The 14,028-nt window shown below is 38.4% G+C and overlaps 1 protein-coding gene across 2 annotated transcripts in view; it reads right to left on the bottom strand.

Annotated features, from left to right (window-relative positions):
* The window catches only part of LOC126161970 (inositol-3-phosphate synthase 1-A), a 61,873-nt gene that overhangs the window by 23,815 nt on the left and 24,030 nt on the right, over positions 1–14,028 (bottom strand). For both annotated transcript variants that reach the window (XM_049918159.1, XM_049918160.1), the window contains exons 4-5: positions 5,775–6,045; positions 1,436–1,690 (exon numbers count right to left, since the gene is read on the bottom strand). In XM_049918159.1, the coding sequence (XP_049774116.1) occupies positions 1,436–1,690; positions 5,775–6,045 (526 nt within the window). The remainder of the gene's footprint in view (positions 1–1,435; positions 1,691–5,774; positions 6,046–14,028) is intronic.

Raw genomic sequence — 14,028 nt, 5'->3', positions numbered from 1 at the left:
TGTTTAACAATGGTTCTCCTTCGTCCTCATAACGTGACAGAAAGTCTAATGCAGAGGCCATTCTTTGAGTTTTGTGGTGGTCGGTAAGAATTTTGGGCACCCATCGTGCACAGAACTTACGGTAACCCAATCTTGCTGTCACTATCTCGTACAAGAGTGTCTTAGAAATCTGTGGAAAACCAGTAGACAACTCCGACATTGAGAAACGTCGATTTTCACGAACTTTTGCATCAACTGTCTGAACGAGTTCGTCAGTCACCAATGATGGTCTACCACTCCTCTCTTCATCATGAACGTTTTCTCGTCCACTTTTAAATAAACGTACCCATTCACGGACAACTCCTTCACTCATAACTCTTGGTCCGTACACGGCACAAAGCTCACGATGAATAGCTGCTGCAGAATATCCTTTGGCTGTAAAAAACCTTATGACAGCACGCACTTCACATTTGGCGGGGTTTTCTATTGCACCACACATTTCAAACTGCCACAAAAACTAAACTAGCGCAGGTACGACGTTCACTCGACCACGGCTTGATGCCGATTGACCTGTTGAGTGCATGAACGCACAGATGGCGTCGCTACTCCCCCCACAACCCGCACTGCGACCGATCGGAGGTTACTTTCTGAACCGCCCTCGTACATTTTATTCTCTTAACCACTGAAGTGACCCCTTCCGTGATTAATCTAGTGGTTAACATCAGCACCTATCATGGGCAGGTTCCAGGTCTGAGTCCTGTGGCCGTCTCACATTTTTCTTTAGTGGAAAGATATAGAAAGGGGTTCAAACTGATTCTTAAAGACCAACTGAGAAGCTGTATAAATTACAAAGCAGTGGAACTGATGCACAAGCCACAAAAGTGCCATCAAATGAAAAAGACTGCATCAGGCTGTCAACTACATGCCATATTTACAGTACCAAACATTAATAAATTAATAAACAACTTACACAAGTTTGAAATGTACTTCTAAGTAGTTCACTATTTTATTATCCCACACAGTGATTTATAATTGAAAACAAATCAAAAAGACTTAACGACATGCATTTCCAATTTATCTTGCAACAGATCTATCCTAAAACAATGAACATATGCTTCCATTTTATCAGCCTTTTTTAAAGATTAAACCTTTATTTCCGATACTGTACGTAACGCCATGTGTGTTTATCATAGATACGACTGGTAGAAGTTCTCTCTCTCTCTCTCTCTCTCTCTCTCTCTCTCTCTCTCTCTCAGTACTAATTAAAAAAAAAAATATTGGAGCAGGAGGAAATACTCCACTATACTGATGATTAATATTAGTCTTGTTTCTCCTACAGCTTGGATATAAATAACATTTATTTCTACAACCAAGACATTAATTGCACAACCTTACTTAAAATAGTTTATTGCCATTACCTGCCTTTGTTTTTAAGGTAATATGTATTACTACTTACACCCTCTAATATAGAAGCAACAGCGTACAGTGTTGATGGAGATATTTCACTGGCATTACTTTGTATGGCTGAAATCAAATTTTCACTTGTGTCATTAATACCCGGCAGAACATCACAGAATCTTTCAGTGTTTGCTGTCCACAGAACTATAACTTTATCCAGTTTCTTCATCTCCTTAAATTCACGAATATCTTTTCGTATCTGTTCAACCTGCTCCCATTTAGTCCCAGTGAGTACGTTATCTGCACGTCCAGCCTGAAAATCAGCACAATGACTGAAAAAATTGTCTCTTCAATAAATGCTACACAAAGAAATAAATCCATCCATCCACAAACTCTTAGTTTACACTCACAAATATCCATGAGGAATTGGTTCTTGCTTATAGAAGGCACACATGTATCAAAACCCACTTTAAAAGTTTCAAGAACCTATGTTAAGTGAGGAATCTATGAATGCACTCCAAACCCCTATGTTTCGCTCCTATAGTGGCAGCAAAGGACAAGATTAGACCAGTTACAGAGTGCATAGAAGCATGTAAGCAGTAATTCTTATTATGTTCCATATGCAGACTGAGGTGAGAGAAATAATGGGATAGCGATACACAAATAGTATCGTGTATACAAGGTATGAAAGGGCACCGCATTCACAGAGCTGTCATCCGTACTACGGTGATTCATGTGACAGTTTCCAACAAGATTATGGTCACACAATGGGAATTAATAGGCTTTGAACTTGGAATGGTAGTTGGAGCTAGACACATGGGACATTCTAATTTTGGAAATGGTTAGGGACTTCAATATTGCGAGATTCACAATGTTAACAGTGTGCTGAGAATATCAAATTTCACTTATTTCCTCTCACAACAGACAACGCAATGGCTCCTGGTCTTCACTTAATGACCAAGAGCAGTGGCATTTGTATTGACTTGTCAGTGCTAACAGACAAGCAACACTGTGTGAAATAACTACAGAAATCAATGAGGGACATGTGACGAAATTATCTGTTAGGACAGTGCAGTGAAATTTGGTATTAATGGGCTATAACAACATACAAGCAATGTAAGTGCCTTTGCTTACAGTACAAGGTCGCCTGCAATGCCTCTCCTGCACTGGTGACCACATCGACTGGATGCAAGAGGACTGGAAAACTGTGGCCTGGTCAGACGAGTCCCAATTTCAGTTGGTAAGAGCTGATGGTATGGATCGAGTGTGGCGCAGACATGCAGCCGTGAACTTGAGTCATCCACAAGGCACTGTGCAAGCTGGTGATGGCTCCATAATGGTGCGGGCTGTGTTTGCATGGAATGTACTGGTTCACTGACTGGAAATGATTATGTTCAGCTACTTTAAGACCATTTGCAGTTATTCATGGACTTCATTTTCTCAAACAACACTGGAATTTTTACAGATGACAATGCACCATATCACCGGGCCACAATTGTTCACCATTGGTTTGTAGAACATTCTGGACAATTCGGGCAAATCATTTGGCCACTCAAACCACTTGACATGAATCAGATCAAACATTTATGGAACATAATCGAAAGGTCAGTTTGCAAACAAAATCTTGCACTAGCAACACTTCTGTAATTATGAACAGCTACACAAGCAGCATGGCTCAATGTTTTTGCAGGGACTTCCAATGACTTGAGTCCATGTAAAGTCAAGTTGTGAACTGCACCTGGCAAAAGGAGGTCCGACACAATATTAGGAGGTATCCCATGACTTTTGTCAACTCAGTATAAATGGAATGGGAAGAAGCTCTAATATGTGTTATGATGGAAAGTACCCTGTGCGATGCACATGATGATGATGATTGCAGGTCAATGAATGGCAAGATTATCAGAACCTCTACAGAATATAAATTAAATGCTTATGGTAAATAAAGTTTTTCCTTGTAAGCAATCTTCCTGGGACAATGGCCCATGGACACACGTTACACACTTTAAAGACTGCCTGGCAATAACGACATACCAACAAAATGTGTAATAAAAATCATGCATGGAAGTGTACACTTCTATATGCAAATTTGTGCCTTTCCCATTCTTAAAGCTATAATACAGTCATGACATAAAATATTAAATAAAATGAGAATTAGCTGAAGAAAGTGCTGAATGTTACTGCCTGGTACTTGTGAATGGCTGATACTAATAAAAACAGGGAAGAAGTCAATCACTGTGAGAACAAATATATGCTGGGTAACAGTCCTATACACAGATGTTGGAAGTGCTTAAAAAATAAATAAATGATAGCAGTTCTCAATGTAACAGTATTTACTAAAGGAGAAATGGACATACATTTAAAACTGTAAGAGTGATTCAGATAATCGTGGCTGGCTTGATCACTGACTAAAACAGGATGAACCAGATACTCTGTAATACAACAAAATACCTACCCAATAATTTAGGCAGCAGCCATGACAACACACAAAATATTAAAGCCATTTCCACAATCATCCCATTGTTTTAAAACCATGGGCTATAGCATTACCAATAAAAACTGTTGCCCTATTGTGAACATAAAATGCATTCAAGTAAGATGTTGTGCACCTACAGCAGTATGGCACAAAGACAGCACATTGGTGGGTCATCCTGCCAGAGGAATGGCCTGTGCAATCAGAGGACAGGACCCTCTTCAGTGCGACTTCTTTCCATCTGTGTTACTGGAATGATGTTCACCAAGGCAAAACTGTAGGCTTCATCAGCCTTAATTTATTACTTTGTACATCCAGCCACATATTCTCCCACTGACATGTAACTCTGATCCTCAATAATGATGTAATATCAGTCAAGGGAACAGCTCGAGGCAGTACATTACTTATCTTGCATGCATCCCTTGCCGCAGAATACTACTACTCTCCCTTGATGTTACAGTATGAAAAGTGTGTGTCATATGTTCTGTGCCACTTTCCTGGGTACATTTGCTGAATGGCTGCACAGCATCAGGGCAGACAAGAAAGTTATTCCATCAATTTCACTATACTGCTCCACTGCCTTTAGGATTGATAGAGCTCTGCAACAAAGACTGTAAAAATTCGTCCAGAAGTTTACTCTTAAAGACACAATAACAGAAAACAACTAAGTAACCTATAGTATTTCTCACTTAGATCCAACAGTGTAAATTAATTTCACTGCACCTCTAAACACACATAAAAGGCTTGCTTAAAAGTAAAATCTGGTGTACAAGATTCCTTGTACTTTGTCAGATTTAAAAATTGCATTGCTCTCACTACTCACAATGGGGGAGCATATTCGTTCCAGATCCCTCATTCTAATTCTAAATTATCATACTGCTCTTCTGTGATTTAAATCCATTTGTTCTACTGACTGTTGGACAAGAAGATTAAAAGGTCAACTGGGGGATTAACCAGAAATTATATGCATGTTGCACCAAAGAGAACTTCTGCTGGTTGGTTAGAGGGAGTTCCCTTGTCTCTACAGAGGCTGGGTACCGAGCTTGTCCCATGCTCCAATCCCAATCTCATGTCCTCATTTTTAAATGGGAAGCTAGTTCAGAACCATCTCTCTCTCTCTCTCTCTCTCTCTCTCTCTCTCTCTCTCTCTATCTCTGTGTGTGTGTGTGTGTGTGTGTGTCAAAACACTGAAGCCTGTCTTTTTTGCAGCTGCCTTGAGACAGAGTGAAAGACAAACAGATGATTGAAAAATCATCCACAAAAAGAGTGCACTTAACACTCTCCCTCAGGGACATCATTCTCCTGGGTATGTCAGTCAGAGAACTGGCAACTCAACCTAAAATACTGTCCTGAAAGGAAGGGAGATAAAAACCTGCAACAACAGTTTAATATTAATTCCTAGACCAGCGAAGATGACCGAGCTTGGAAAGAAGCATGGGGTATATACAACTGCATTGTTGAACTACTTTGGCAGTGGGGATGGTTTTTATGAGGGTTACAAATACTCAAATTCATATTTGGCAATTAATAAATGTAACACTGCAAAACTAACAAACTTATTATTTTAAACAAACTCACTGTTGTTACAGAAAATATAACAATGTCCTCATCCAAACCACAGTCTGTCCTCTAATTGGTAAACAACTCTCATTATGTCAATATGTGGTACTCTGATAGTTTTTTATATATGCTACTAAGATTTGTTTCTGCATAAGCAGTTCTGTGTTTTGACCAGTGTAATCATGTGCCTAGTCCATATGGCTACATGGAGATCTTAATCTAGAGCTATTTTATTAACAGTAAACAGAAACGAAATATTATAAACAAATGCCACCCGACTCTACACAAAAGTAATGACAGCATTACAAGAATAAAAGAAACTACTGGCTAAAAAGGAAAAAGTCACAACAGCTTTTTAATTGGGTACCTGATTATCTGCAACAAAATCACCAAAGAAAATAGCAGGTCGTGGCTTCATGTTTTTCATATGTGGATAGAGTTGCTGCTGTAAGTTCCAATTCAGAACACAGGCCCTTGCCATTGCATCAGCCAAATTTAGTGAAGATATATCCCAGCCATCAACTACCACATCATTGGGATTCACCATTGGCAGCATGTCACTCATGGGAACATAAACATCTTCACCACCATCGCCAACTCCTAAACGGACTGTAGAGGCCTGTGTTATTGAACCATACCTGCAACAAATTTTAGTACTTATTCTTTAAACATTTGTATTATGAGACATCTGCATTTCCCATGGGTGACATAAATGTTTTTAATCAAAAATTTAATTAATGAATACAATTATAAAACAATTTACTGCACGTTTTGCTACTGTCTTTCTCTGTAGTGTTCTTAATTGGAACACTCCCAGCCTGTGTCTACGGGATGGACAGAATGACAGAACTGTTTAAGCAACAATCTGGTGTAGATATTTCTCATTATCTCCACATACACAAATCAGTACACCAGATGTTATGATTCAGCAAAATGTTTTAAATTGTTTCACTCAATAAGATATTGAAATATTCATCACAAGCACTGTCTTCTTCACTGCAACCAGCTTGTTTCTTCTTACAATACTTCTCATGGGGATACTACTATATGGGAAAGAAACCGGTAAAATTATAAGGCTTACCCAGACTCATTTACTGTGTTTCAGTTTCTCATGCGTTCATTTATGTGAAAGAGATTTCTTCTATTGGTGAAAGAAGAGGTGGGAGGGGGAGGGGGAAGGGGGAGAGAATAATGATTGTCCTGTCATAAATTAATTGACTGGCAATTCCTCCCACATTACAGTTTCAAAATGCCTTCTAATGTTTTTTGTAGCACTCTTACAGTGACAATACAGTAATATAGAACTGGTCATTTATCCACTAACAAGTGAAGTAGCCCAATTTGAATATGATGTCTTCCCGAATTATGAGATACTTGCTATCGCAACTGCTTTATCTTGAGAAGATGTGGTCTGGCTTCTTTGGTTTTCAACCACATTGTATCTGGTGACTACTGTAAGCATTTGTACGGAACATGGCCTGTAAGTGCTACAATGCAACTGCTAGACTGTTATGGCCTGAGATCTAGCGTGCTCTTTGCACTAGTATGCTTAGGACTCTGTCATTGTGAAGGGACATTACAGCTGTAAGCATGCAACTACAAATCATTATGTGTCTGTTTACAGTAGACACTGTGTTCTAGTGTGCCATCTGGTCTTCATTTGATGACCACATCCACAAATAGAAGTTGGTGGTTTCCCACTAACTCCATCATGAATTTGATGTTCTGGTGCAGCAAATTCAGGTGTTGTTGAGTCTCATAGGTGCATCGTCCTTGTGGCCAGATTACAAATGTATCATCTACATACTGAAAAAAGCATGAGGGCTTGTAGATGGTCAATTCCAGTTTCTTCTTCAAATGCCTCCATAAACATATTGGCCATTATTGGTGATAGTGGACAGCCCATCCCTGCTCCATTTGTTTGTTCGTAATAATTTGCATCGAACAGAAGGTAGGTTGATGTAAGCACAAATTCAAATCACTTGGTTAGTACTGGCACAAACTTTTTCCTATGAGGTTTAGGGCATCTCTTAGTGGGATCCTTCTGAAAAAGAGATACTATGTCAAAGCTTCCCATGAGGTCTTCTTGAACAAGTCAAAAAATTCTGGAGCTGCTGAATGAAATGCATCAAACTTTGTATATGATACTGTCATTTGCCCACAAGGCGGCTGAGCATTGCTGTCAGATGTTTCGCTAATTCATATATTGGTGTGCCAATAATGCTAACTTGGACAAAGGGGCATTTATTGCTTGTGTAGTTTAGGTAGTCTGTAAAGTGTAGGTGACACAGCTGCTCATGACTGATGTGTCTTCACTGTCTTTTTGAGTGGGAATGTATGTTGGAGGAGTTTGATGGTCTTCCTCTTCATTCAGTTGATAGGATTGTCCTCAACTTTCCTGCATGTGTTGTCCTCTAATAGGTCATCCAATTTTTGTTTGTGTACGTGATGTGGTAGAAGCACCTTTGTCTGCTGGCTGGATGACTGTCTCAGAATCATCTCATAGCCACTTGTTTAAGTGCTTTTCTCTCTTCCTAAGAGACATTCAGCTTTGGCAGAGCTGTCCTGGTAAGTGTACAACATGTTTCATATTTCATTTCCTCTGCACATCCCATGTAAGTGCAAGAGCAACCTGTTCCATAACACTGATAAATTCTGCTGTTGGTATGGCCATTGATGCTGGTGCAAAATTTAGCCCCTTTCCTAATACAGAAAAGGTAATATTGTCAATTATTTTCTCTGTATGGTTAATGACAGTTCTCCGAGGTTCTTCTTGCAGTGGTTTAGCAGTAAAGTGTTCATACTTAGCAGTTTGTCTGCAGGTGGCTGATTGCCATGCCTTGGCTTGAGATCAGCTATCTGCATCTATTCACCCCCATGAGCCAGGGGAGAGCATCAACATCAACTGCAGGTGGAACGAGAAGTGTTCTCTTGAGGTGTCGCTGAGTGTGCATCGGGTGTGCTGGATCCTCTCCCTGACTAGGGACAGGCTGGCTCTTCTCATGATCCAGTTGGTGGCTGGAGTTCTGATGTGATGAAGGACCTTCACATAAGGTGGTATGATTCGGTTCTCTCGGTACCTCAGCAGAAACCTAAGTGAGGCCAAAAGGTGCTCCTTCCTGTTCTGAAGCTTGTCAAGCTTCTTAATTTTGCTGTGCATCACATCCCCATAGAAGTACATGAGCTGCTGTTTCAAGTTCTCTTGTGTAGCAAAATCTTTAATAGTTCTAGGGTATTCAGCCAGATGCCATCATCTAAAAGGTGTGTGATTTCGGCAAGCCAACTTTTTACCATCCTTAGGCATTCTGGATGACTGGGTGACATGTGCTGGGTGCTGCCAAGTTGTTGCAACAATCCAACACCTCCTAGGATTGCATTGTCAAAGAAGCTGAAGAGATCCAACTGCATGACAGGCTAATAGATAAGTACACCAATTTTCAAGTAAGCAAGGCCTGGAACGCAGGCTGGAGCATGACCAGGCCACAGCAGGAATCTATGCAGAGGTTGGCTCCTGTCACAGCTGAGGGGGATGAAAAAGCATGGTCATCTTGCCAGCAGAGATCCGTACCCAGTGCCAGCCACAGTGCTAATAAAGCCCCTGAATCGACACCCGACACAGTGCTTCCCCCACCATGGTATCAGGTCCACTCCACAAGGCACTGCACACCTCCCATGGCCAGTAAAGAGGCAATTCAGAGTGATCCAAATTGCCCAAGGTTGGTCAAACGCAGGGGGCTTCACATTGGTGCAGAGCAGTTTCACATATTATGGAGGACAATTTTGTTGCTGACAGCATTTCCATTCAACAATGGCATTGAATTAATTTTTAGTAAGAATCCTAGCTGACAGAAGTGAGATGTTTTTATCTTAATCTTTTTCGATCCATAGGTAATACATAATTTGGTACTGCAAGGTCATGGAGTGTGATTCAAGATAGATAACAAGTATGTGGGAATAGATCATATTGAACCATTGAAGCATTTAACCCTTTTTCATATGTCACTGTGACTGACATATGTTAGTACAAGAATTGCAATGGTCTAAGATGAGAGTTTATAAATCATAAAAAGTTCTTACTTAGGTTCTCTTCGGGACAGATGGTTTCAGTTTAATTTAACTGCATTTAAAACTAAATGTAACATGCTGATAAGAAGAGTGGATTTCACAAGGTACACAATTTTCTAGTTTCAGAAAAAAGAATGCCACAGTGAAATAACAAAATATGATAACTGGCATTTTATTAAGTACATCAGGCAGAATGCAAACAATGTCATGTTCACACAGTCTCTCAAAAAATTATGGACTTCACATAAATATTCATTGACTGTGAGGTTGTGCCATGTGTATGTTATATCTTCAGAGTATATAAAGTTACATTTTTTGTCATTATCTTAAAAAGTTGAGTTGAGAACCACATACATTTACTTCATGTTAACAGAGCACGAGTTGCACTTACTGATGCAACAAGTGATTAAAAACTCAGTGAAAATTCATTGATTTGTTGCGTTTTGAGTTGGTGCAGACAATGTAATTTTAGCTATTGTGCACATGGTCTGCTGCTCTTTGTTCTTCCTGTATTTAACACAAGAATATGTCAAGTTTCAACCAAAACCAATTCAATATTGAGAAACTCACCAAATGTGATAATTATGCGAATTGGAAGTTCTCAGTACAAGAGCATTTAGAGCATGATGAACTCTGGGACTGTGTATGCAGTACCAATACTAATTCAAAGAAAGAAGTCAAGGATGCAGTCAATTTCATTATTACATCCAATCAATTATGTGCATAAACAACATGCACCTAAAGCTAAGGAGGTTTGAGAGAAACAGGAGTAAGTTTTCGATGATAACTGTTTATTAAAATGATACATGGCGTTACTGAACCATCCCCTTATCACTACAGAATTGTCTAGAAGTTTTGAAAACTATGTGAACAAAATCATGTCAACCACTCAAATTATTATAGGAAATATTAAATTGGAAGTCAATGATGAGTGGCATGAAACTCTCATGTTGGCCAGCTTGCCTGAAATGTACAAGCCAATGGCAATGGGAACAGAAAGCTCAGGAATAATAATTTAAATAGATCTAATAATAACAAAGCTTTTACAATAAATAAAATGCCCAGGATGTTCAGCACTCTTCACCAGCAAAGGACCTTTTCCAGGAAAACAAGTGCACAAGCTAAACACAGCAAAAGGCAATAAGGGGTCTGGGTGTTTCAATTGTAACACTAAAGAAAAAGATGAGTAAATCTGAGGAAGAAAAAAACTTTCACCGCAGGTCTCTTTACATTCAAAGAATGTAGGTGTATGGTATGTGGACACATAACATGGTGTATTACACACACAAAACAACCAGTACCTACTTTGCTGTTCCCCGCTTGCTGTGGAAATATGGGAAATGTCAATATGATACTGAATGGTCATGAATATGTGATGATACAAGATGGTGGCAAGTATAGATGTACATGATGTTACTGCTAAGCTAAATTACAGTGTTGTAGTTAAAAAGATCGCTTGTGTGAAGTGCAAAGATGAACTTAAAATGTATAGTGAACGTTTCAAGTTTACAATCAGTAATCTTAGGATTAAGAAGAGAAAATGACAGCCTAAGGCATGAAAATATGGACCTTAGGTCGAAACAAAGCATGGGTGTACTGCTGAAAGTTAGTAACTATAAGTTGATGGAACGGAAGACAGTGAATGGCAATGTAAAGCACAAGGCGAAAAAATGTCACCTACAGTGAGTAAACCAAGTTTAGAGTGTGAAAACAATTTTAATATCCTTTATTCCAAAAACTGTAGCCAAGTGACTGGATCGAAACATGAGGTAAATTCGAGTGTGTCTATGGAAAACGTTAAAAATCTTCACAGCAAAAAAAGTGAAAACTCACGCTAAACAGTTAAATTTGCCCTACCTGCGCCTCAGCTCTTACTAGAAACCAATAGAGATAAATGTGAAAGTGTGAAATGTGGCGAAAACGAATTTCATAAACTATGCAGTGGAGAAACAAACAAAAGAACAGTAAAAAATACGATTGTCAAACCGTCGAAAAAAAGGTACAACATTCTCTTATTAACAGACAGCCACGACAGAAATTTGGCGAGTGTTTTACAGGACAATTACAAAGATATCCAAGCAATAGGAATAGTGAAACCAGGTGCAAGTACAAAATCTGTTGCTGATGTCAACCTGCAGGAAAACAAGAAAGAAGAGAATGAATATGTAGTGTGTATAGCTGGTGCCAATGACATTGCAAGAAATGAAGAACGAAATTGCCTAGCAAGCCTGGAAAACTTCCAAGAAGCAAATAAATCATAAAACACCATTATTACAATGCTGCCTCACAGGTATGATCTCATGTACAATTCGTGCGTAAATAAGTTGATTCGAAAAACAAACATTAAAATGAAACAAATGTGTGCTCATTTTGGCAAATGTAAAATATTAGATATAGGCAAACTGAAAAGAAGCCTACATACCAGACATAGTATGCACCTAAATTTTGAAGGCAAAAAATTCTTGTGTGACAAAATATGGAAAATTATCAAAGAAAAAGATGATTTAAACATAATTCTCAATCACAAAGTAAACAATGATGTTTTTTTAGAGGAAAGAACAAGAAATTAACCCTTGCACATCAGAATGTCCAGTATGTAACTAATAAAACAGAGCAGTTGAGTGTTTACCTAAATGAAACTAAGCCACACCTCTTCCTAGCGAGTGAATTCGGATGCAAGGAAGAGGAAGCATATGGTTACAGGCTAAAAAATTACAAACTTATAAACTTGTACAGCAGAAAGACACACAAAAGTGGTGGGGTAGGCATTTATAGTAGAAATGATATACAATGTGAAAAAGTTAAATGGATAGATGATCTGAGTACTGAAATGGTATTTGAGGTTGCAGCAGTAAACCTGAAGTATCGAAACAACAGCCTTATTATAGCAGCACGAAATAGGTCACCTGGAAGTAACACAGAAGTGTTTTTAAATTGCCTAGAGGACTTGCTGGAGGGGGCAGCAGTGTATAAAAAACACTTGTTGCTTGTTGGAGACATCAACATAGATTCATTAAATAATAGTGTTAACTATTTGCACTATATGGATGTATTACAGTGTTATAACTTTAAACAAATGAACTCTGAACCTACAAGAGTCACTGCAAATACGAAGACATGTATTGACCATGTTCTCACAAATGTAGGAAAAAAGAAAGTAAATGTAAATACCTTAGAAAACTACATTTCTGATCACAGAGCCCTTACTGTGGAAATTGATGTAGAGAACATAGATGTAACTGAGAGTGATACAGTTATGTATGAAAGAAAATTTAATTATTCTAAACTTAAGATGGCACTAGGGAATGAAAAATGGGAATATTTATATAAGTTATTCAGTAACACTTTAAATGAAACCTGTCCTTTAATTAAAAAAGTAAATAAAGCTGTAAACCATAAAGCTGAGAATCTCCCTTCTGAAATTATTGAACTGAGGGAGAAAATGAAAGATTGCTATATACTTTTTAGAGATACTAAACTACAATATTTCTCAACAAAATATAAACTGCTCAGAAAAACACACTGAGAGTCCTTGACTAACCTAAAACCACAGAAATACACCTCTGAAATACGGAACTCTAGCTGTATCAGTAAAACTGCCTGGAAAATAATGCATAAAGAAAGTGGGAAACAGAATTCCTATGAACAAAGCAACATAACATTAAAAGAAAATGGTGAAGAAACAAATGACCCAAAAGAAGGGTGCGAGAAATTTATACAAAAGTTCAGTACAGTTGGTACAAATGAAGTTCATGTCAAGTCACAAAATTTTAGTGTTGGAAAATCTAGCCAGTCCTTTTATATCCACAGCATTACTGAGAGGGACGTCCTAGCAATAATATCAGCACTTCGACCAAAAATGTCTTGTGGCTGGGATGACATTTCACCTAAACTGCTAAAGGAATGCAGGGATGAATTAGTGAAACCCCTGACTCACTTGATAAATACCTCCCTCAGAAATGGAGTATTTCCTGACCTTTTGAAAATTACTGAAATTATACCAGTGCGTAAAAAGGGATTAAAAACTGACACTAAAAACTACAGGACAATATCATTAACCTCAGAACTAGGGAAATTGTTAGAGAGAGTAATACTAAATCAAGTTGAATCATATTTCACCAAACACAATCTGTTAAACAACCTGCAACATGGATTTAGAAAAGGGAGATCTACTACAACAGCAGTAGCATCTTTTATACAAGAAATATTCAATAAACTGTACAAAAGTGACAAGGTAATAGGCACTTTCCTAGATATGAGTAAAGCCTTTGATACTGTGAATCATACCATTCTTCTGTGTAAGCTAGAAGAGTATGGGTTGAGAAAACTAGCCTTGAAACTACTAACCTCCTTTGAAAGACAGGAAACAGTGTGTAAAGCTAACTTATCAAAATAATGAGCAGCTCCTAACAACCAAATCAAACTTCAGGACACTTCAATGTGGTGTGCCTCAAGGAAGCATACTAGGGCGTTTTCTGTTCCTTGTATATGTAAATAACTTATTTGAACCCCAAAAGTGCATGGTCGTAAGCTATGCCGATGACATGTCATTCATC

The sequence above is a fragment of the Schistocerca cancellata genome, chromosome 2, assembly GCF_023864275.1.
Source record: "Schistocerca cancellata isolate TAMUIC-IGC-003103 chromosome 2, iqSchCanc2.1, whole genome shotgun sequence".
NCBI lineage: Eukaryota > Metazoa > Arthropoda > Insecta > Orthoptera > Acrididae > Schistocerca > Schistocerca cancellata.
The sequence above is the reverse complement of the archived record's forward strand: the minus strand, read 5'-3'. Positions and strand labels throughout refer to the sequence as shown.